Consider the following 25,713-nt stretch of genomic DNA (forward strand, 5'->3'; position numbering starts at 1 on the left):
ATATGCAATTTGCAATAGCATTTAACATAATGAATGCCATTTGTTGCAACAAATCACGGCTACAGGTGCTGAAAGGCAGAATAACTACAATATCAATTCCTATATACAGTTTCAGTATAAAATATACAGCTAATAGATGCAGTCTAATAATCCGGGCTGTTACAACTAAGTTTACAAATAGAGAACAACACAACGCCGCACTACTACAACTACAGGTTCTATATAAGTTATGATATTTCAGGTTTGAAAGAATTCATTATTACAATGCATGATTATATTTAACTGCTGAGAAAACAAAATGTACTGTAATATTTACATGAATAAATAATAAAATAATGTCTTTAAAAGAACCAAAATAAGATAGGAAATCTAATGAATACTTGGTAAAATACATAGAAAGGAAAACTATTTTCAACAAAATTTACTAGGCAGGGAAATCTGATGAATACTTAATAAAATACATAAAAAAAGAAAACTATTTAAAAAAAATTACTACACAGGGAAATCTAATGAATACTTGGTAAAATACATAAAAAGGAAAACTATTTTCAAAAAAAATTACTACACAGGGAAATCTAATGAATACTTGGTAAAATACATAAAAAGGAAAACTGTTTTCAACAAAAGTTACTACATAGAGAAATCTAATGAATATTTGGTAAAATACATAAAAAGGAAAACTATTTTCAACAAAAATTAGTACACCCGTAAAAGACTGTTTTGGGACATAATGAAAAACTGTCATGAGCTCTTCAGTGTGCTGTTATTGCTATTAAGTTAACTGCAATATTTTTTATAAATTCCGTAATTAACTCTTTTGATAAATTTGTGTTAGATTCTTTTATGTTTTACTACATTTTACCAGACAGTTGTTTTAGTTGTCATTCCTTTGTAAATGGCCATTTATACAAATAATGGATGTTGTCACTTGTGAACTTATCTGTTGAAATTTTTCCGAATCTTCTTAGCTACAGGGCACTGGTCAATGGTAAATAAATAATTGAGTTGCAAACGTATTCAGTTTCAAAATTAGTAGCACTTGGGAAAAACAGTTACAAGTTATTCTAATACTCTTAAATTTTTACTTCAGGTCCCCTGCCACTTGTGCTGCGAGTTTTTTCTTCGGTTTCAAGATTAAGAATTAAGGCGAAGGTACTTCACAGTGTATGATATGCCAACTTGTCACCTAGTTTATTTCCTGGTTTTATAATTTTGTGACTTAGCCCATTTAAGTGAATTTGCTCTGCACTGTTTTAAATTTATGTTCTTATACTTTTTACAAGTAAGCTTTTCTAGATGTTCGCACATATAGCTTTAGGCTGGATTTGTTATTTATGTATGTTATATCAGCGAGCATTGTGTCTTGAATTGTGTGCGTTGAATCGATTGCATATAATTCTGCTTGATAAATATTATTATCTTGACGAAATTTTGATTTACCAGTGGCAGAGTAATTAAGACAACTGAATACTGGTAGTTAGAATCCAAGCTAATAGACCGGCTGCAAGGTTGGTTTTCGTCCTTCTTCTTATGTGTGTCGCAAATATGAGTATATTTCTCTTAATCAGAGAATTTCCACGAAAATACACCTTTCCTTAAGCACATAGCCCTCATCTGCTTTGCTATGTTTAAATAACCTAACCTAATCTAATAAAGTTTTATGCACCAGCATTTTATCACATACGACTGAAAGTAGATGCAGAAGCTACTACCTGTTACATTACTCATTGTAGAAACATCTATACTTAACGTATAGGAAGCTCCTAGGAAATATAACTTTCTTCTTCTAGTGAGGTAGGATGAAATATTATTAAGAGTGTTTTTTTTCCTCATAAGTTTCGAGCATAATGTTTCTATCTTTCAAAATTGAAAAACTCTTCAAGCAATAGTTTCTTCGAAAGTCTTTTACGTTTAAAAGGAATTCATGCTAAGCTCAAAAGTACCTGTGTTGCAATGGTTTTAGATACTCTTGCTCTTAACAGTGCTGAACTTCTGTGTATACTCAGAAGTTTATTAACCATATGAAATCTAAACTACTGACCGCAAGCTGATGCCGCGAGGTACGTAAGTGCCATCATTGAGTTATACCAGTCATACATGGAGGCGGATCGAATTCTTCAAGATTTGGATGTTATTTTGAGAAGCTTATTTTAAATTATTATCGTCGTGTCACTTAAGTAGCTCAAATGTATGATCAGTAATCTAGATATTTTAAGGAAGTGGTAATTTTAAGTATCTGACTTAATAATTTTAACAGTGTTTTGTAGCAGTTTCTTAGTTTTTCCAATTATGATAGCTGTTTTCTTAATATGCTGTAATAGTAGTCTATGCCTAACGCATCATTTTTGCATAACTGTCAGAACATTCGATTTTTCCAAATTGTTTCTTGAGTTTCCTCCGACTATTACATGAAAATCGTAGTATATGCTTTTGATTAAATGGCAGTGTTCCCATTGTGAAGTCTTTCTAACGCTGTATTATCCACTATGTTCCATATTATATGGCCGAGATAGAATTCAGCGGAACATTATGGTTAGATTGTTTGTTAATTCTCTTTCTGTCTATGATTATCACCCAAGAATCGCCGAAGGTAATGCTCTTTGTATATCTAATAAAACTAGAACAGTTTATTTAGCATTTGCTTGATTGTGACTAATGGCAAAATACATTTTACATTGAACATTTTACGGTGAATTCTTCTCTAAACTCACACTAAAAATTTTGCATAAACATTTTTATGGTTCACAAAGTAAACTTCCTTTGATTAATTATGTTCAATAAATTTTTAGTGAATGGTAATGGTCTATACCAGGGTTTCCAGGACCCCCAGAGTTTCACGATCTCCAGGACCCCATAATATTTACAAAAATTTTGTGGGACCCCATAAGTATTGTGCAAATCCGACACACGCGTAAGTGAAACTGCCAATTTTTTCACTGTAATATACTGTTGCAGTTTTAGGTCATTAACTTTAATTTCTAATTTTAAGACATAGAACAATATGAAAATTTTAAATAAGTAACAGACGAAATGACAGCGTCACGTGCAAAAGAAGAAAAATGAAAGTTTATATTATAAAAAGAATGCGTCGAAACGTTTTCGTTTTTTCTTTGTCTGCATTGTCTTACCTTTATCTATTTTCAGATACATTGTGTAAAAATATTTGGTAATTGTAAAATTATTATAATAGGTTAAAGAAATATCAAAACTGTATAAATTTTTGACGGCCCCCCTGCTGCAGGTCCCGCGACCCACAGTTTAAGAAACCTCGGTCTATACGAAGAAAGCGCTTTAGCATTTCTTCTAGTTTTATGAAAAGGTGCTTTTTTTCTGTTTTCAGTTGCCCAGGAACGGTACCTAGTATCCATTTATTGAGGGTAACCTGAAGTTGTGAGAAACTTGTAAACAGAACTCTAAGAAGAAAAATGTCACTTGCACCACTGAAGCCGGGAAGCGTACTTTTTTTTTTAAGTAATCTAACTTATACTTGGCTATTTGTTGTAAATCGAAGTTCAAAATTTTTGCAATATACTTCTGATGGAAGTAGTGGTAATTCCTGCTAACTTCTGGCAGCCGTCAAGAAGTTTCACTTTCCGTCATCTGTCACCTCTCTGGTGATTCTGTTAAATAGTCGGTGCGGCATCATTTGTATACACACTTCAGTTAGAATAGCTGCCAGTTACTCTGACGAACACGACAGAACGCTGGAGAAAATCTGACAGTGCGATATTGGTAAAAAAAATGCATGATTTAAATATTTTACCGTAACACATTTAAAATCCTTTTCGAAAATCGTGCCGTTATTTACCGATTTTAACAAAACTGGCGTTTCCTTTTTCAATAGGTATTCAGCTTCTAGGGTAATAAAATGTTCAACGAAAGAAAACAAAACCGATACGACATAAAAAAAAAAACATTGCTGGTGAAGCTAAAAAATATTTTAGAAATAGACTTTCTTGTTTGCATGCAAATGAAGCTAGTGATCTTTCATTTGAATCTGGACTCTAAATGTGGCTTGTGAAATATCAGACTTGCTATGCTTGTGAACCAGCTACTGAAATTAGTGAAGCTGATAAGAAAGAATATTTTTGTCGAGAATTAACGCATTGCTTCACACATACTTTCATGGTGTAAATGGTTAACACTTCTAGCTAGTATATTGAAGATCCGTGGTTTCGATTCCAGGGAGGGCACAATTGATCTCTTCCCAGTTTAAATCTTGAAAATTTTCTACATTCTCACGTACAGCACTTATTTTGCCATTGCTTAAATTTAAGTATTTTGTGTGGTGCACAGACTGTTTCCATTTCATTTGCTACCAGATAAATGAGCGACTAAACAGAAATATTTCAATCTTATTTACAGTTGCAGCAGCGAGCTTTCTTGGCATCTGCTGTTCAACAAAATCTTCAAATTCAGCAGCATCTGATGCAACAAAATCAGGCACTGCAGCATCTTCTGCAGAATAGCTCGGTGAGTATTCTTTTGTATACAGTGAACGAATACTTGTTTTTCACATAAACTTTGTAGGTTGAATATTTAAAATAACTTGAAAATTCTAACTGTGTAATCACATTAGTTGCACAGTTTGAAACTGCATTTGAATCTTCAGCCACACTAATAAATTTTATAATTATTTATGTATGGAATATTTTCTTAATACCTCCATGCATTCTTTATACTTTTGCAGTTGACAAAAATTCTTTAATTTAAACCATACAATGTTGTTTTCTTAGATGTTTAAGCCTGTTACGCATGTGTTATGTATATGTTTATAAGCAATATGCATGCATTTCCTACTATGATACACCATTTTTCAATATTTTTTATTTTTCTTCCTTTTCCCCCAATATTTTAATCAATCAAGTTTCATATTTTACATGCAAGACCATTTCCAGAATAAAGTTTGTAAGGAAATGTAGAAATTAGGAGCTTTAATTTTAAAACCATTCTCTAAATTCCATTTTTATAGAATTGAGCATTTTTTAATGTTCAAAATTCTCCAAGCTGTCAGTCAAATGCTTCATATTTTCCTGTATAATAATCAGTATTCAAAAATAGCTTTTGTGCCTTTAAAATATGCAATTTGTAATAATTTTAAAAATTTAGAATATTTAATCACCTTAAATAATTAATAAATCTTGCTTCAAATAATGTACCTAAATAGCTAAGAATAAAGAGATTGTCTTATCGTTACTTTCCGATCAAACATTTTAACTCGAAAATAATCAACTAATAATTCAGTGAGATATAAAGTTAAAAAAGGAATTATTGGAAGTGTAACAAATTATTTAATTAAATGATGCAGTTCGTTATATTTTGCTTTAAAAAGTTAAGCGATATAAATTCCCTAAGTTTCGTTATGATTCTTTAGAAAAAGAGTGATATTTGTATATTGATTTTTACCCCTCATATATACATATGTTAGAAAAATGTTACAATTAAACATTTTAAATTATATAATTAATTATGTTTCCAAATATAGTATGTATAATAAATGTATGCATGTTTAATTATCGAATATCTTCTAAGAAACAGAAATTATTTTCTTATCTTAGATGAGTCCCGCATCACCTGCAGCTGTGGGGCCATCTCTGCTTGCTGAAGCTCCATCCCTTCAATTCGGTGGAGCTCTCTCTCCACCCTTGGCCCCTTTGCCACCAATCATAACTTCTACGAGCTTACCTCCTACTCTCTTGCAAACAACTCCGACGCTAGGTTCTCAAGACTTTTCCAGCCTCTCTTTCCAACAGGCATCTATATTTTCTCCACATAAGGATGGAGGCATAGATGGAACTTTACCCTCTTTACCAGTCAAGACTGGACAAAGACCGTCTTCACCAGTCCAGAAGACTGTCTTCCCCAAGCCAAATTTGCCGCACGAAGTAAGTAAAATTCCATCGTAATCTGCCTATGTCGGTCTTGTGTGCTATTATTAAAAGTGAAAATACTTGATTTAGATTAGAGTTTTGTTTTTTTTTTTTTTTTTTTTTTTTTTTTTTTTTTTTTTTCTAGTTCTTTAAAATTTTTAAAAGAGTTTGCAGTTTTAAATATTTTAAATTCAGCCTTTATTTAGCTTCAGCTAAAGAAAATAAATTTTAAAATTACCGATAAATTTTTGAATAAAAAAATTAAGAAAAATAAAGAAAACAGCCTAGATAATAACAATTTTTCTCTATTTTCGGAGAAAATGTATCCATGTTCAAATTTAATGAGCTATTTTTGCAGTTTACTTGACATTTATCTTAAATTCCTTATGATCAGAAAGTTTCCCCGTTTTTATTCATATGGAAGTTATAGGAATGATAATTAATAAAACTGATAATAATAAAAAATATAAAAATTTTAAAAATTTTATTTCCGCTATAAAAATAACTTTTTTTTTAAATTTTCTCTTTGAAACTTTTAATTAAACTTTTCATAGATTCTCTGGAAAAAAAGATTTTGTTTCCTTCTTTCCCTGAAACCCGAATAAAATGAATTCTCTTTATGTCACTTCCCCACATACAGAACTTTAAGCTTCGTTAGTTCGAATTTCTTCGATGATTATTTCCGTCAAGTTCCATGCTTGATTTGTTTTGCTATGTATGAATTTTGATGTTTACGTAAGAATACCCTAATTTCTTTTTGTATTTCCTTTAATTCTTTTCAAGTTTATATCTAAAGTGCATGTTGGTATTCTGCTACGTATGTTATTTATTTTATTACTTCCGTCCCGTTCACTTTCAAAAGCTGACCTTTTTCTTCAATGCATATTTTTTTTTTTTTTCCTTCTTTTTTCTTTTTTTTTTTTTTTTTTTTTCTTTTTTTTTTTTTTGATTGAGAGAATACCTTTAAGTCAGCGAAGTTCCTTAAAACAGTACCTTCATATTATAATGTATGGTAGGTAAGGCCGAAGCCACGACTTAAAGATCGCATCAGATCTGGCCGTTAGCCGCTAATCGGTCAACAGCAACCAGTGCATGCTTCCCGGAAGGCAGAATTTGGGAATGGTAGAGATTCTGCTAGTCGCTAACAATGTCAAGGGACAACCCTGTTTGTAAAGCATTACGCTCTTGTCATTTGCGCGAATATTTACACGATTTCTTTTGCTTCATTTTGTCACTCAAATGCATTTAACGTTTAAGAGGAGCTTTTTAAAGAATAATTCAAATAATGGCTCCAAAACTATGCCTTTCACGCTCATTTCTGCTTTTATATTAACTGATCATGGAAGTTTGCATGTTTTAATTTATTTTAGCAGTTATTGCAGAAATACTTATTATTTTTGATCATTTCAGGTGTTCAGTGATGTGTTGAGTGAACTTCGAAGCAAAGCGGGGGGTAGTGAAACTACCCCTCAATCTGCTCCTCGATCTCAAGTGCAGCAAAGAATGATCGGAGTGCCACCACCACCTCCTCCTCCACCTCCACCACCACCTCCACCCCCACCGCCAATGTCTCCTGACAGTCAAGCAAAATATCAAGATATGTACGGTCGTGCGAAAACAGTGCGAATCGGCAAGTGGCGCTGGCCGCCGCCTCGAGATGATGGGGCTCCGCCGGTAAGTTTCCTCGAGTTCAAACAAGCCAAGCAAAAGAAAGATCGATCTGGAGCTGAGTCAGCAGAGAGTGCAGATTTTCCCGAGATTTCAGGCATGGAAAGCACATTGTCCTTTGGATCTTCTGGTATAGATAGCTCTACACCTGTTACTCAGGTAACTTTGTTTCTGTGTTTTCTATCTATTTTCCTTTTTGAGCGTGTTTTAAGTTATCATAACGGTAATGCAAATATCTCTGCCATATATAGTAAATACAGTATTTGTCTGGAAAAAAAGTAAGGTTTCCTTCATTATATTGAAATGCATACCGCCTAGCCGGGAAAGTATTTAGTGATTTTGATTGCCGTATCCAAACGCCCGAGCTCGAATCCCGGAGAAGGCATGCATGTAATTTGTCTGTCCCTTCACAGGAGGCAACAGTGGCCTACTTATTAGGTGCCTTCATAATAAAGAGACTACTGCTTCCGGCCTCAATATTGGCCGATGCCTATAAACGGCTAGAGTCCACCATTGGAGAAAAAATATATTGAACGACATTTTTTAAAAAATTATCTAACCACTGCTGCTAATTTATTCTTTCCTTTCTCTAAGAAAATTACTTTTAAGTTATTGTTATTTGAATAATAAAACTTCACAATTACGTAAGACAAATTCCTTTTCTGCAGCAAACACATCAGCAGCAGCTACAACAACAATCCAGTCAAGAGCGTATTAAAAAGAGTCGTAGTTTAGAAGAACTAAAAGAAGAAGACACAGATATTATCAGAGCGTTTGAAGGTAATGAGAAACCACTGCCTGGAAGCATAGGAAAATTAAGAATCAGTTCGGAAATGAAGGCCAAACTTGAGCAACTCACCATGGACCACAGCGTAAGGTCATCTAACAAGAAAGAACCCAGGTACATATATACCTAACATAATTCATAAAATTTTCGTTTTCATTCCTAATTTTTGGTTTCGTTTGATTCAATAATACATACATTTATATACATGTAGTTTTAAAATTTCAGCTACCTTCCTATATGTAGTTATGCAACTGACTGCTTTTGTATACATAATGCGTAGTACTGTAAAAAAGAGAAAAATATCAAAATTTTGAATTTGTACACATACACGACCAAATGTATGACTTTAGATGATTTTTACATCTTTTCTCATATATTTGGTTATTACTTGGCAAGTAAAATAAAGTTTATTTTGTCTGATCTAATACTCTTGTTAAATATTTTTAAATAAAGAGAAGTCTCAATTTCTTATAAAAATTTCTTAAGTGTTCATTGCTATTAACTTCATTTCTGTAGCTGGATAGCTTCAACATATGTCATGTATCCAAATTCTCGATATTCTCGTTAAATAATTATGTACTTTATTTTATTTTGTAGGGCCAAAGTATATCCAATGGTGGAAGAATCTCAACAGGATCAACAAGGCGTTAAAAAATTATGTGAAAGTCGCAAGGTGTTATTGGAACAAAAGCTTCGAGGAAGCGGCGATTATATGGATGGTTCTCCACGTACGCGAACCGAAAGATACCAGGAACTGCCTTATGATCCCGATCTACCACCTGCTCCAGATTATCGGATACGAGGTACTAGAGACGAACCTCAACAATTTGTTGTTGAAAATCTTGTCAAATCTCAAGTGCAGAGAATGGAAAGAGCGAGTAGAGAGATAAGGGAGTTGAGGGAAGAGCTTGGTCATCCCATGAGTGCTGTTTTACCCTCCCGAAGCAGTAGTCAACAAGCTGCAGAATATCTCTCAGGCCCATCTTCAAAATACTTTGGACCTCACTCTTCACTCATCACTGATCATTCTAGCCAGAACTCGTCTAGAAGCATCATGTATGAGGAAAGTCTCGCTAGTTCCTCTAGGACAGGGTACAGAGATGATATGCGAATGTATGGAGGATCTAGAGGTCATCCTCCTGCTCCCGTTGGACCTCTTGGTAGCAGATTGCAACATCATGCCCCGTCCATAACAGCGTCCTCTAGTTATTATGCTCCAAGCACTATAGTTGCACCAAAGCACAGGGAACCACCTGCACCTATATCACCACAAAAAGTGTTACATGATAGATTGTCTTCGGACAAAATCGAATGTAAGGAAATTTTTATGAATTATGTACTTTTTAAATAAACGTAATTTCACTAAAATTTTTCTAACTAACTAAACTTAAACTAAAATTTTTCTTAACTAAAACGTTACTTATATTTAAAGGTTACTTAAATAATACAATATAATCCTGATTACCCGCTATTCTCTCTCATCCAACACACGACAAAAAATCTGTTTCATATTAGAAAGTAATAGTTATGATGATATATAATCTAATAATAATAATAGTAAGCGTGTTTCGCTTTCTATATCGCTTCCAGATGAGCCATTACTCTGAAAACAGCAGATTTAACAATTCTCTGACCTAATTATAACATTAACTAAGTTTTTTTGGGGGGAGGGGAATAAAGCAAGTTATTGAATTTTATATATTGTCATTTTTTAACTATTCATCACCATATTTTTTCCCGGTTTTGCATCAATCGTTATAAATATCATGGAACGACTTGGCTCCGTTTGGAATCATATTATCCAAAATTTCTTTAACAACAGTAAAAAGCAGACTTATCTGAGTATATTTTGAAGGAAATAAAGACTTCTATAGTCCTACGACTAAGCAGCTATCATTAAGAAATGAATGAAATTAATTTTCTGCACGATGGAATTGAAAGTAGCTGTGATTTGAATGCTCCAATCAAGACTCTGATAAATCCAGAAACGGGTGCTAGCCCAATATGGTGCTTTAATTTCTTAGTTAAGGATCATATTCGGCAATTTATCACATTGCTTGCTCTGCACATCATCAAATCATTTAATACATAATTATTTTTAAAAATATAATAAAATTTTAATTGGTTGAGAAATCTTCTGTTTCCTTAATTTTGTTAATCTTCGCGGCAGTTTTGTGCAGAACACTGTGAAATAGTTTTAAACACTTGCTTTAAAAAGGAAATTTTGAGGGGTTTTTTTTTTATATATAAGTCAATGAAATTGCCGTTTTTGTGAAAAGCATTTCTATATTAACAGTTTTGACGTCAGTTTGCACATTTTCTCCTCTTGTTAATTATGAATTTCCCCAGACTGTCCATAGATTCAAAGTCCAAGGTATTTTAACTTCTGCAAATGAAATTTATTATTTCACTGCTAAAGGTCGCGCACTAGATTTTAAGCCTTTGAAAGTTTTAATGTCTTTGTTGTTATGATTCAATACGCACCGAGCTTAAAGAAACACGAATCTCACAAAGAAAAATACAAATTAATAAATCTGTTCCCCTTAAGCTTTTTATTTTTCGATCATTTTTCAACTTTTCTACTGCTAAAAATGTTCAAAAAAGTTGTGAGTGAAACTTCCTTCAAAATGTCACATTCCTCAATACTACTGAAGATGAAAATATGAATATATCTTCTTTCGTAGAATTTATCTTCTCGGATTAAGGGGAGAGATCCAATCCATTTTTTTTTTCTTAAAATGTGAAGAGTCATTTTTAAAAAAGAAACGCCAGTCTGAACATATTTAATTTTTATAAATGTAAATATTGATACGTATATCACAAACCAACAATTTTTAAATACTCAGAAGTATGCAATACAAATTTTTTGTAGTGCCATATATTAAGTGGGAATTTTTGAAGTATTCTTACTAATGAGTTAAATCCTATGGTCTATAAAAGTAATAATACTGAAACTAGTTTTTGAGAAGAAGAAGTTTAGTGTTGCAATTAAATTTCTTCCTCATCTTTATTAGAGGAAATCATGACTTCAAGCATTTCATTATAAATTTGTTAAGAAAAGTGCTATCGTTTTAACAACAAAACGCTGGTTATCATTAATTGAGAAAAAATCAAAAAAATGACGATTACTCAAAAAGTTACACGTAGAATTTAAGGAAACTGACCCACAGTATACGACACACAGCGTTATAGAAATTAGCATATGTATAAAATGAACCAATCGGATGTGTCAGTTTGATAAGGGAAAATTACCTTCAGTATGGAATATGATCTCCCTTAGAAGCAATACAACACATACAAAGATGTGCGATGCTGTCAGTTATGCAGTCTATCAATTCCGTAGGAAGCGAGAGCCATTGCTCTTGCAAGAGTGGCAAGGATCTGAAGAGGAGGATTGAGAGCAGCTATACGTATTCCTAATGCATCTCAAACATGCTCGATAGGTTTCGGGTCCTGTGATCGAGCTGGCCACTCCATGCGCTGAATTGTTCTGCTGCTGAACATAATGCGAGCCCTGTAAGGTCTAGCGGGATAGTCGTGTAACAGAAAATTATCACTTATTGCCCAGGCATAATGGCACACATAAGCATCACGGATGTGATTTCTATAGGCCTGAGCATTTATCATTTCACGTGGAATGACATGGAGGTCTGTGCGTCCAGCCAAAGAGATACCACACCAAACACAGGCACTGCCTTTTCCGTATGCATCTCTTTCACTGATGTTTGATGGATAATAACGGGTTCTAGGTTCATATCAAATAATGTCTACTATAGCTCTAAAAGCTAAACCTGTACGCATCTGTAAAGAGAACAGTCCTCCATTGAACAGCTATCCAGTAGACATGTTGACGTGCCTACCTCAAAAGTTTCCTTTTATGGTGTGACGTGAACGCAAATGGCTGGTCACCTCGCGTACATACCTTCTTCGTGAAGACTTTCTGTGCACAGTTGACGTTTATATTAACTTTCCTTGGTTGTAGCAAAGGAGGATCGGAGTTAAGGTTTATTCCTTCGTGCGCGTAACAACAAACATCGGTCATCGGCGCATGTCGTAGAGGTTGGTTGAACCGCCCACTAGCGGCCGAGCGGTAAAGTCGCTAAACACTGGTAGTTCGGTCCGAGGTTCAAATCGCGCGAACGGGTTGGCTGAACGGACGTTTTCGTTCTTCTCCTCATGTGTAAGGTGTATATGAGCCAGTTTCCCTTAGAAAGTCCTCTACGGAGGCATCCCTTACCTTAGACAGATAGCCCTTAAGGCTGTGCTGTAATCACGTAAACTAAACCAAGCGAAACTTTGGCTGAACCTCCTGGATGCCGAATCTGTGCTTAAAATTGCTGCCAAAACTTCTACCTTCAAAGGTCTATGAATTACAGATCTCACATTTAGCCATCTGGCCACTTCTGTCTGGTTCTGTCTGTTCTTTGACCGATTAGTCCCCTAGTAACTCTCCATCGCAGTTCTTCAGGCAAATGACGCTTGGAGGTCATTGTTACAAATTGGCTATCCCAGACTCGAATCACAGCGGAAGTTGCAAGCATTCTTTGAAGCATGCAATTTTATGTTCCTCTGAGATGACTTATTTCGATTGCAGCGCCAATAATTTGCATGCTGCAAATTTATTCAACAATTCTTATTTGATAACATATTAAAATTTTATACGGATTGGCTTATTTTTTTAAAACGTTATCGCTATTTTTGCAATTTTTCTTAAATTTTGGAAAAAAATGTACCGCTAATAATTTAAAAAAGCGTTTATGTTGTTCAGCTTCAGATCCAACATTTTTATTACATTTATTTCGCCAAGATTATTATTGATAATTAATTTATACGCTGCATAATACAATAATCAAATACTATTAAAATACTATACTGTAATTAATGTTTAATGACTCATTTTTGCTTTTCATATTTTCAGTTGAGGAGAGTTCTGAATTTTTGAAACCTATTGACACGGCACCACCCACTGTAATGGATACTCCAGAGCAGAGAACATTAGAGAGTATTAAAACTAAACTGTTCCCGCCGAGCACAGCAGCTTCATTTACCTATACAAAAGTTTCTTGGACTCTCAGGGTTAGAAAAGAAGTAAGGAGATGTTCACTTTATAAAACAATGGAGAAGCTCATATCATAGCTATAAAAAGGGCATACTTATATTCTTGTATCATAAAATGGTTTTAATTAATAAATTCATAAATATCACCTCATTGATTGCTATTTTATTCTTCTCTTATTATGCACAAATTTAAAGTTATTCAATACAGAAGATTCTAAAGCATAACAATGGAGTGTGGGATAAACTTATACATGCAATATATTCGGAAATTTTTTATTGAAGTTATTAAATAACATAGATTCTAAAAAGCATTGCAATGTTTCTGTGTGTGCAGCATCAATAACACTCCACCTTAAAATAATATCCACACATGATTCAACTCTGGACAGAACATCTGTTCACAATACCTGGAATTAACTGCAATGATTCCTTTCTTCAGACACATATAATTTTGAATCTTTATGCTGTAAATATGGTTTTACGCAATCAGTAGATTTAGACATAGCCTTCATAAAGGGCCACGGAAGGAGCCTTTTTTTAACTGTCTTTGAAAGAGAATGTTTAATTCAGTTTTAACACACATGAAAAAGAGTATATGCTTTACACTCATAAAATAAATATTGTATGAGGAAATTCATCAGCATTCTTGATTTGACTAAGAAAGCTCTAGCGTATCTATAGAGACTGACTGCGCTGTATCTAGATATAATAACAACATAAAGCCTTCCTATTGTTCTTCAAAAGAACATTAAGCACTATTTTTTTAGGGTAAATCTTGTATGAAAAACAATTTTGAAGTCATAAATAGGCTATTTGCGAGTTGATGTCTTCGAAGTAATATTTTGATAGAAGTGTATATTTATCAATTTTTATTACTTTTAGGTGTTCTCTCCATCGGAAAAACTGGATAATCCTGTAGCGTTACATTTGGTATTTTGTCAAGTTGTAAAAGATGTCTCTTCCTCGGCCTGTATTCGCATGAACAGGGAAGAGAAGAGAAAATTACAACAACTCATAGGTAACTTGATTTCTGGCTCTTCAAATGTAATGTCTTTTGCATCATTAAGGATAATAACTTAAGGGCTAGGCTATATACTTGTAATATAGTTATAGATATATATTGTAATTTTAGTATAATTTCAAGTATTTGATTTTCTTTTTTCCCTGATACTTTACTTTTTAATTCATATTTCTTTCACTTGCTATGTTTTGCTTTTAGCGTCGGCCTGATGAAAAAGAAGCAATTAATTTCTTGTCTTGTGAATTCTAGCCTTGCTCCATCCCTCCTCATTTTTATAATTTGTTCTTTTCTTGTATTTCTTCAAATTACCATTATTTATATTATCTACACAAATTTTTTGTTGCTTTTGATTTTTACGATATACCTATCCTGTTACGCATATTGGTATAATCTCGGATTACATGCTAGTCAAATAACTGATGTGTTTATTTAAATTAAAACATAAAGAAATGCAGAAAAAGAATAAGATTTACTTTAATAGTATGATTAAATGTGTACCCAATTTCAGCAGCAAGCAAAATTGATCGCACACCGGTAGAAAATGCCAGCATGTGGAACAAACAGATTTAGCTTAAAAGGTTAGAAATCAATTGATGACTTCTAGGATTTTTCTCCAGACGAAGATATTCTCCAGTACGTAAGTTTGTGCGTCCGGAATGTGACGTAAGGTTCCGGAAGCAACATTTGGTACGTGAAAACCGACGTAGGAATGTAATAGTAGCATATTAGAAGTAAATATTAAAGGTATGTTACTATTTTTAGAACAGGAAGAGAAAAATGATAAAATTAAAAGAAACTCTGCAGTGGCTATGTTGTTGCTTATCCTCGAAAAATCTGACATATGTCAGATCAGCTCCAGAAGGTTGCTGATTATCAAAAAAATCAATAACAGTGAGGGGATTGGGTGTTAAGTCCTCCTTAGAAAGTCCGATGCAACCCAGTATGTGATCCGGTGAAGCTGGATGGTCACAGCATTTTCTACAAGCGGGGTGGATTTCTCTGCCACTATCAAAGGAAAGACATTTAAGATGACCACTTGTTAGTCTAGCCAGAGCAGTCTGGGAGCCACGATCATATTTGATTTCCAGTAGGGAGTCAGGGAATGTTCCTGTGTACCATTGGTGCGTAGGTGGAATACGCCATATTAAGTTTACTTCATTATGCTTAGCTAAGATCTGCAGGCAATGGGCAAAGACAAACTTCTTCCCTTGGACTTCGCCCTGGGGGCTCCAGTCTTTTTGGCCAATAGAAGCTGCTCACTGCCTTCTCCTTATGGTTTTGTTGTTGTGGCTATAATTAAAACTAAGATTTTATCTCACATAAACGCGCTCAAACGTGCTTATGTACATAAGTACTTAACTTTCAGCACTCTAAAATCCAGTTGAAAGGATGGTTTAGATGTAATGTACATGTACAAATTTCCATTTCGTAGAATCTTAACTACATGAACGCTTAAAATGCACTTCGTCCACGATATGGAAGTTTTAAAAATCTGTTTGAAATAGCTCTTTGTTTCTAATCTTTTCTATTTTCTAAAGATTATCTTTTAAGAAAAGAAGTGACGTTCTTCAGATTTTGACTTGATACATTTCGAGTCGAGTAATTTCATTTCCTATTTTTCCCTTATTAATCATTTTAATTTTGAAGACATTATAAATGACGAGCTGTTATTTAAAGAATACCGTAATATTTTATTTGAAACACAATTTAGATAGAAACGACATAATGTTGTTTGTGACATATGTTGTAAAATTATTTTGCAGACGGGTATGGTGTGACGCCATCCACTCTTCATTCAAATACTATAAAGCTGACAATGAAGAGGAATGTCATAGATGTCGCCAAAGAGTTCCCCAATTATTTCTCCAGGCTTTTTCCCATATCTGTGAGTAACATTTATTTGCTATTATTTTATGAATAGTTTAGATAAAACTCATGTATCGCTTCTTTTTCTCGTATAATTTACAATCTACATGCTTTTGTCCAATATCTATGGGGCTTAATTCAGAAGTCAAATAACAAAAATCAGAGTTATATTTCCAAAATTTTCACTGTGAAAATTGACTTCTGAATTAGTATTTGTTCGGCGTGTGACTTCTGAATTAGTATTTGTTCGGCGTGTGACTTCTGAATTAGTATTTGTTCGGCGTGTTATTGTGTCTTAATCTATGGGGCTTATTAATTGCCCGTAGAAATCCGTGTTTGTTTGCCTAAATATTTTTCGTAGACATAAGTTTGATAAGAGTACTATCCAGTTTGTAGCTATTACATTTTTACATTTCTTGACGTTTTCTGAAAAATGACTATAATTTGGAAATACAAGACCACATTTTAAGTTACATGCTATAGGAAATAAAAGATACATACATGACATTTTTGTAATACATCATTACAATATTTGCTGATACAAAATGTTACAAATATTCTTCAGCTTTACTTAACAGCCTGTAAACTCTTCAGTGCGACTGCATATAAGACCATAATTAGATCTCGTATTTTTTTCAGAGTAAAATATGTATCATGTCCATTGTACAGAACATTGATAATGTATATACACCGAAATATTGGCAAATCTTTTATATCTAATCTTGTCTAAACTCGCAAATTTACATATTTTGGTATTATAATCAAGATCTGGGACTGAAATTAACAAGATGTAATACATGCCACTATTGTTCTTTATACCTTATCCTTTGGTTCCACAGAATAATTTAAACCTATTCACAGATAAAATTTCCTCTTATAGAATTAATAATTAATAGAATTAATTATTAAGCTGAGTAATAATTGATTGCTGTAATGAAACCTTTTTCTCCTCTACTTAAAAATATTATTTGAAGCGTCATATTCCTTAGAAACATAAATTTGTATGTGTCATAAGCAATAATTAAAGATAATCAATATCACTGTATATGCTTTGTTTTATTGTAGATTATTTTCCCCTGATTAAAATTTTGTGACGTGAAAATTTTCAATTTTAATGTGCTGCTCTTTTATTAAAGAATTTATTGCAGCAGCTTTTCTTTGTAATCATCTATTTATCTTTTCTCTTGATTTAATATTTAGACGTAGCAACGTTCGGTTATAACGGTTCAAAAGCTTATTGTTATTAAGTGAACTGAAAGCTTAAAATTTTTATGAGTCTCATAATTTTTTCAGGGAGGTAGAAATCTGCCAAATGTTCAGCTACTAGGTGTGTCTCATTCAGGTGTACGCTTGGTCAGACGAGAACGTGACGCTATATGCGACTACTTGAGAGTTTTGGACACAATAAGGTTAGTTCTTTAATTATATATGTGAACTGTCATGTATTACATTTAAAATTTGCAAATATGCTCAGCTATTTTAATTACAAAATACAAATGCATTAATACTTCATTAATATTGTATCCAGATACACAAGAATAAAAATTAGGTGACTTACATCATGGTCACTTTCTTTTATTTATTCACAGATTGCATGGATTTCATAGTTTAAAACGGCAGTAGAAAACTGTGATATAAATAAAAATACTTCGTTTATACAATAGGGTTTTTTTTTACAAAAAGGCGGAAATGTTTTTATTGCCAGATCATTGTGTTCACATATTATAGCATGCCTTGTATTGGTGTTTTAATTTGGTGTATGGTCTTTTAATTTGTGTGGCTGCGGAGCTGAGGTTATTTATGGCTTGCTGTTGTTCAGTACTTTCGTTGTCATACGTACAGACATATATTTGGTAATTACTTCCCATGATGGGATGCATAATTCTGGGCCTCTACTTGCAAGAAATTCCATTATCTTGAAAATATTGCTCTGAGATGTTTGTATTTGTAGGGGAATTTCCTAAATGCAGGATCTCAATACAGTCAAAAGTCGTTAATTCGGACACCCATAATCCGGAATGATCTATAATCCGGACCTAAAAGCTACAAACTTTCTGCGCATGCGTCGCGTTGACGCATGCGCATAGGCGTTTACGTGCGCGCGTAAGACCTGTGCGGCTGCGAATATGCTTGTGCGCATGCTCATAAAACGTTTACGCATGCGCGTTTAATGTATAACGGACGGTGTAAGCTAAGCTAAAATTATCTAATTCAGTTAATGTTGCAGATTGCGTTGTTCCTTAATCTTCGAATTGGATCCGGCTTATTATTTTTTGCAGACTGTTGGAGCAATTTTATAAAAGTAAGCTTAAGTTTTCGATTATATCAAATAGAATTTACGATATATATTTGTTAATATGTAAAGGATCTAAAGCGAAAGTATGTTTCGAAACCCGAAATCTGTTTATCAATTTCACGCTGCTCGGCGGGGGGAACGCCGCGGCGCGTAATGAATTGGAAGTTGATCTGTCAGCACTATCCTTATCTTCAGGGCAGATGTTTTTATTTTATTTGGCTTATAATTCCTTACCAAATGTAGTATTTCATCTCGATGTGCTCCGTCTTTGATATGATTTAAAACAAGTTCCTCGTCATTATAATTCGCTTCCGATAGTGAAGAAAGTGACAGAGGTTATTGAAAATGAAAAAATTTCGATTGACAAATTAGTCGGTATTCTCGACACAGCAATTATAGGACTTGAACAGCGGAACTTTGTAACTAAACAAGAAATTATATCTGTTTAATAGAATTAAAGAGAAAGTATTATCACATGAAACGAAGCAACTTACAATGAAAGAAATGTTTAATAAAGTAAACAAATAAATATTAAGCTTTTTCTTTTTGTAAATTTTGATACCCTTCAGATCATAATTGTTCTTTATTTATAAATTATGGTTTCATATTTTTAATTTTGTAATTTCTGCATGCCATCTCACCAGATTTAAACTGATGATCTATAATCCGGAATCGCCGAAGTCCCGACGAGTCCGGATTAACGACTTTTGACTGTATTAGGTCTTTTGAGCTGCCACTCACTTGTCAGTGGACAGTTGGAGATATAATGTTTTGGGTCACCCCTTTCCCAACATTGGCAGCTATCTGATAGGCACATATTCCTTTCGTAAAAATATGTAGGGAAAGGGCTGTGACCTGAAATTAGCCAGTTAATAAGTGCTTTAAGGTTAGAGGATGGCCATGGTATATCAACTTTGGCTCTGGTGAGGTCCTTTGCTGCTTCTTTGGCAAGCTGGTCTGCCCTCTCACTTCCTGAGTAGCCGACATGTGCTTTTATTCAAGCTTAATTTTTTTTTTTTTTTTTTTTTTGTTGCTGTTGGCTGAAGATAGGTTTCCTCTCTCCCTTATTATGCTGCTTGTGCGAGGATTGGCTAGGGCTTTTATGGCAGATTGTGAGTCTGAAGAATTTATTTCTTTAAAATTGAAATTTAGACCGTGTTTAAGACCTTCTTTTATTGCCCTGTAGAGACATTAGGTATTTTTTGAAAGCAGGAGAGATAAAAAATGAGCAATGTCCTCGCCAGGACTCGAACAATGGACTTCTCGTATTCACGTCGAGCTGGCTGACCACTACACCACGAAGGTATGCTAAGAAAGCGAGAGAAATACCTTATATACTCCCCCTTTTAAAGGAAGACTATTGCTTTAGGGGACCCAGTCATTAAATCCTGGTGATGAAGAATCATCATTCACCACTTTTTAGTTCGGGCGCCACTGCAGAGACATTAGATATTTTTTGAAAGGAGAGATGAAAAATGAGCAATGCCTTCGCCGACCACTACACCACGAAGGCATGCTAAGAAGGCGGGAAAAATACCTTACAAGGCCATGAGTCTGTCTGGAAGATGCTGATGTTCTTGTGTAGAAGGAATTTTCTTTCTGTAAGAACATTGGAGTGTTGTCCTATGCATGTGAATGCATACCAGGTACTTGATTCATCTTTGGAGCCGTCAATATATATTCTGGAGCCACGTGAGGTTTTATATGGTTGGTCATCTATTTTGAGCGTTAAATTTGTAGGTATAGCTGAGTGTTTGCTATACGGGTGTTCTTGGGATAGCTGCATTTTAAGTACGCTTCTATTTCCACCTTGAGGAAGACAGCAGGAATACCCGTTATTGCATAAAGTGTTGCATTGGAAGTTGTCCTTTAGCAGCTTGAGATATCCAATAGGAATGGATATTGTTGTTGTATCGCTTGCAGCTTTTTTGGCCTTCCTAGTGTTAAGGGGGTGAGCTCTGCTAGCAGCTCCGTAAGTCATCATTCTTTCAATCACTGTCGAGAAGATGATTTTTTGGATTGTAGGTTTAGCCCCCAACTTTGCCCCTGTAGCTTGCGGAAGTTTTTGGCTTTGTTCGAAGACTTCAATTTCAGATATTCGAGATGTTCCAGCCAACTCAGTTTTTGATCAAGTATTTGACTAAGTATTTGGTGCTTTTGATCACTTGGACCCTTTCATTGTTCAATTCAAATCTCAGGATTTTTTGACCTGGTATGTGGAATATGACTTTTGGGGATTTTCGTTGTTGTTGTTAATTTTTAGTTTTTGTGCTTTACATAGTGAATCGAACATTTGTAGGTTTTTCATTTGCATTTTTCCTGAGATTTTCCACTGTACGGCCTTTGATTTTGAATGCTGCGTCGTTTGCAAAGGCTGTCGTATGACTCGGCTAGCCTTTTCCCGGATTTTTTTTATTTTTCTGTTATTGTGAATGATTGGACTTCTTCCATAGCGAAATTAGGTTTCCATTAAGTAGAATAGATTTTGAGGGCAGTTTGACTCTCTAAGGGTTTGGAGTACTGCTGGCCACCACAGAGAGTCTAATGCTTTTCAAATATCCAGACAAAGCAATGCTGAATGAAATTTTTCTGCCTTATTTTTGAGAATTTGTTGAACTGCAGCATTCACCGCATGCAGCGTTGATTTGTTCGGCGTGAATCCAAACTGGTTTCGGCTAATTATATTGCTTTTGTGGAAATGGTGTCTAAGGCGTCCGACGATTGCTCTTTCATAAATTTTGCCTAGAGCTTGCAAGAGGTTCATCGAGCGATATGAACCCAGGTTCTGGTCTTTCTTGGCGCTAAGACAGAATGCAGAATCTACAGGCCCCTTCAGAACGATTCAGATGGAAAGAGCAAAGAAAAAATAATTTTACATAGTAAAAACGTCCAGCGTTCAAACAAGCAAATACGTCTACACCCGGCGCAAGAGAGGAACACCTATGCTCCATCCCCAGAAGATAAAAATATTTATTGGAGTGTTCGAAATCAGAAAATCGCGCAGGGACAGCCGACGTAATATTTAAAGACAACATTGAAGTTTACCACAAAGAATTTAGACTTAGCAATCCTGCTCCGTTTTCCAAGCGGAGTTTTATGTTTTTCGCAAATCAGCCTTAGGGGCAGAGGAAAGAATCGCAGAGATGACTGTATTCTATTCGGACAGGCGATTAAAGAAATTAATAAAAGAAACTCAAAGCCACCAACATATATGCACTACGAGAAGTGTTAGCAACGCTAAAGATCACCCACCCCACTTTCCTAAACAGGATTCGGTGCCGTAAGGAATCAGGGGCAGCGAAAGAGCAGATGAAGAGCAAAATTAACTAAATTAAGTTTAAAATTAAAACATATTAATAATTAACTAATATTAAAAAAATTAACTAAACAATATTAAAAATCTGAAAAAGGACATAAACGAGGAGTCTCTTTTCTCAGAAGAGACGAGAAAAAATTACATGAATTCGGCATTCTTAGAAGAATAGCAGGAGAGGTGGAACAACGAAGATACACGAAGACTTACCTATGCAATCTTCTACAAAGCACTCTCTGAAACTTAAAATCTGACAATTATTATTTACAAACGTGTTCTAACCACATGAAATTACCATAATACTGCATTCGCTTCTTGAAAAATAATGTAAACTGGGCTTGCGGCATTAGAAGAGAAGAACTGAGAACTACAAAGATCTCTCATATAACTACGCAATCTTTCTCTTACAACAACGCTATTCACAGATTACTATCGCACCAAAAGGAATTAGAACCATCATGGTTAAAGTGAACACTTCATCACAGAAGTAGAATCTTAATATAATAGGCGAAAGCCTGGTAAAGAGGTGTAAGCTGCAACCTACCATATGTATATAATTTGTAAAAAGCCCCTATTAACAAGTGTTGTAAGTTCTATTAACATCTGACCTTACCGATAGATATAATTCTTTTTTTATTCCGCGCATCTGGGATTTGGGTGGCGCGATGTAATTTAATTATATTGCATTCTCTCGGCGAGTTTTGCGAATCCGAAGCTCCTGCCTAAAATGGAGTGTTTAAAGGGGGGCATGTAGTGCGGTCCTAGAAGGCATGCAGAATGCGTATAGTTATTATTCCCTTCTAGGCCAGATTATCTTAGTATGATTTGCCTCATCTATTACCATCAAACTAACTGCTGACAGTTCCTAATGGAGAAGATGAGGAATTGAATTTTTAAATATACTGTCAAGCAGACACAATATCCAAAACCGGAAACCAATAATTTAGTCATATTTCTACTTTTTAATAATAATTGCTTTCAACGATCAGCGTAAATTAAACGATTACACTTCAAATAACCTCAACTGACATTTTATGGCTGTGATGTGAGGAGAGGATCTGATTATCACTTAAGCAGTCATGACCCAAGTATAAGGTCCTAGGTTTTAGTGAGCCTTCAAATCGATCTACAGCTCTATTTTTCTCTTCCAAAAATAAGTGAGTGTTGATGGGCCCTGAAAAATCTCTGTATTTAGTGACGTGTAGCATTAGTATTAGTGTATTAGAAGAATAGCACATTTTTTCATAACGTTTATACATGTATCGAAACGTCAATTTTAATTTTGCCCTCCTAATTTTTGTCACTGCTCGTTTGTAAGCCTAATTGTTTTTTTATCCTATAAGTGTCACATCTGCAATGTTTTTCTTACATTTCCTTATCAGAAAATTAAAAAAGATTTAAAGTAACACAAATGCTCAAAAATGCGCACCAAATGCTTACACAGTAATCCGGACATCTAAAGAAGGTAATTGAAGTACACTGACTCATTTTGACAGCTACTTTATCTCATTGTAACTGTCATAAGGAAAGATAAAATTTTCGGACCGCTTACATGTCTTACTCACTTTTTTTGCATCGCACCTCGGATATAAAAGCAAATCCTTTTTATCAAAATGTAAACAAAATGCTTTTCGAGGCTATAGTGAAGTTGTTCTCCAGCATGATGGCCATGGCATTCGGTTATCTAAGCAATGTTATGACTAAGCGGCTGAATACGCAATGCAACTTGTCATTGACGCCATTTTTAGTGAGTATTCTAATGTGATAGAATTTTTACAAAAGCAGCGCACCTTTCTCCATTATTAATTCCATTTGTTATTATTTCTAGGCAGCCTTCTATTATTATGAATGTAAGTTATTCTTTGGATATATTTTTGCCGATTTGCATATATTTTATTTTGCTTTCTTCTTTTTCTTTATATGAAAGAGAATGTCATCACTCTTGCTTTTTAGAAACTCCTAATTTAGTTTCTTATGTAAACCTAAAATTGTATCGTTTTCTTTACTATCTATTTACCAGATATGTTCTGGTATTACTTTTAGGTCTAATTTTCTGAATTCTTTAAATCTAATTTTCTGGTGCTAATTTTAATTAGAAAATGGACTGTTGTATGGTTTGATAAAAGCACTGAAATAAACCTGAAATTTTTTAATTATATGTAAATTTGATTGTTTTGGAAGATAACATTGCTATTTCATATGTAATGCCAGTTCATTGTTTGATAAGTATGAGTTTAACAGTTAATAAATATTATTCAAGTGCATTTTTCACTTTAAATGAATTAATTCTCCGTTAAAGTATCTGAGGAATTTTTCAGAAGATTCTTATTAAAAATCAAGAATTTATTGAATTGTTTTAGTAAAACGTTATGTTCCCTACTTAATAAATTTATTTAAAACTAAACTTGCGAGTGTAACATTTGATGATATAATAGAGACAAACGTAAAAGTTAAAAATTCTAAGTACACTTAAAAGATCTAAAATCGCAATCAATACCTATCAGTAAGAAATAAAACACATTTTTTTGGCTTTGTTTATTTTCATAACAAATAAAACTACAACTTTTCATTAGCCGTTCATGTTAATGTTTTATTTTCCTCCTTTTTAGTTTCGAAGATATTGCTGAAGTAAGTGTACCGAGGAGCAGTACAATTCAGATACTATTACGAAACGGCGGCTGGATGACGCTTTATTCTCACAAAGTAAGTGGAAAATTTTTTATTGCAGTCTTTCACGTAACATAAAAAAATTGGTGCTGGGTAGTTAAAATTTCTTAAAGTTTCCGATTACGTTCTAGCAATAATTTCTGTGTAGCGAAAGGAATTAGTTATAAAACTTTGATTTTTTTTCACTTTAACGTTTGGTTCAACTTTTGATTTACAGTCAGCATAAATTCAAACTAGACATATTTATTAGACAATATGTTCTTCCCTTATTTTGCCATAAATATTTACACACATTGGCCATTGAATTAGAAACCCAAGACCAATATTTTATTGGACCACCTTTCACACAGATAACTGTTCTGATTCGTTTGGGCATCGAGTCTACATGCTTCTGGACTGCATTTACGTCCAGAGCCATGCTTTGGCTATGCAGCTTTTTAGATCTTGCAAATTAGATGGAAGAGGAGAGTGCTGTCCGATGCGTCTTTTCACCATATCCCATACATTTTCTATGGGGTTAAGACCCAGGCTATGCGGTGGCTAGGGGTGTTGGAAGTCAGACTGATGTTCAGCGAAACAATTTTGAATACTTCTGGCCCGATGTATAATTGCATTATCGTCCATTAAGTATCCGTTGCAATCAGGGTAAAAATGCAACATTGCAGGGTGTACTTGATCAGCCAGTATATCTAGGTCTAGTGGCTGTTTACCCTCGAGGAACACCAGGGCACCACTTCAACAATCCAATACAACTTGATCTTGAGTATTGTATCACAATTAAACTTTCACCTTATTTAATGCTATTGCTTCCTACCATGCTGCTAATACTGTTTAAATATTTTCAGTTAATTTAAAATTAAATTTAAAATTATTTTCAATTAAAGAAAAACATCAACGTGGCATTATCATTTGTATGATTAACTAATGATAATGGGCAAATATGTATATATATATTTTGCTTCAAATAAATTTTAATTATATTTCTTGTTTTATAGGCCGAAAGAATTCGAAATATGATTGAGCGGTTTTGTGTGGAAGCTGCTCAAGTAAGTATTTGCATTTTATATTTTATTTTTTTAATAAATTTCTTTGATTATAAATTAACGTATGTGGATAAATGAATGGTTCGGAGACCGATGTCCAACAAAAAAATAATGTATTAAGGAA

At 34.0% G+C, this 25,713-nt stretch overlaps 1 protein-coding gene across 1 annotated transcript in view; it reads left to right on the plus strand.

The window, feature by feature from the left end:
• The window catches only part of Myo10A (unconventional myosin 10A), a 388,389-nt gene that overhangs the window by 270,380 nt on the left and 92,296 nt on the right, over positions 1-25,713 (plus strand). The window contains exons 34-44 of the mRNA XM_035365884.2: positions 4,366-4,473; positions 5,559-5,885; positions 7,281-7,697; positions 8,207-8,439; positions 8,923-9,638; positions 13,244-13,413; positions 14,266-14,401; positions 16,168-16,289; positions 17,564-17,679; positions 24,489-24,582; positions 25,542-25,592. Coding sequence (XP_035221775.1) covers positions 4,366-4,473; positions 5,559-5,885; positions 7,281-7,697; positions 8,207-8,439; positions 8,923-9,638; positions 13,244-13,413; positions 14,266-14,401; positions 16,168-16,289; positions 17,564-17,679; positions 24,489-24,582; positions 25,542-25,592 — 2,490 coding nt within the window. The remainder of the gene's footprint in view (positions 1-4,365; positions 4,474-5,558; positions 5,886-7,280; positions 7,698-8,206; positions 8,440-8,922; positions 9,639-13,243; positions 13,414-14,265; positions 14,402-16,167; positions 16,290-17,563; positions 17,680-24,488; positions 24,583-25,541; positions 25,593-25,713) is intronic.

The sequence above is a fragment of the Stegodyphus dumicola genome, chromosome 9, assembly GCF_044657685.1.
Source record: "Stegodyphus dumicola isolate Sdum_Otavi_A_Nest chromosome 9, ASM4465768v1".
Lineage (NCBI taxonomy): Eukaryota > Metazoa > Arthropoda > Arachnida > Araneae > Eresidae > Stegodyphus > Stegodyphus dumicola.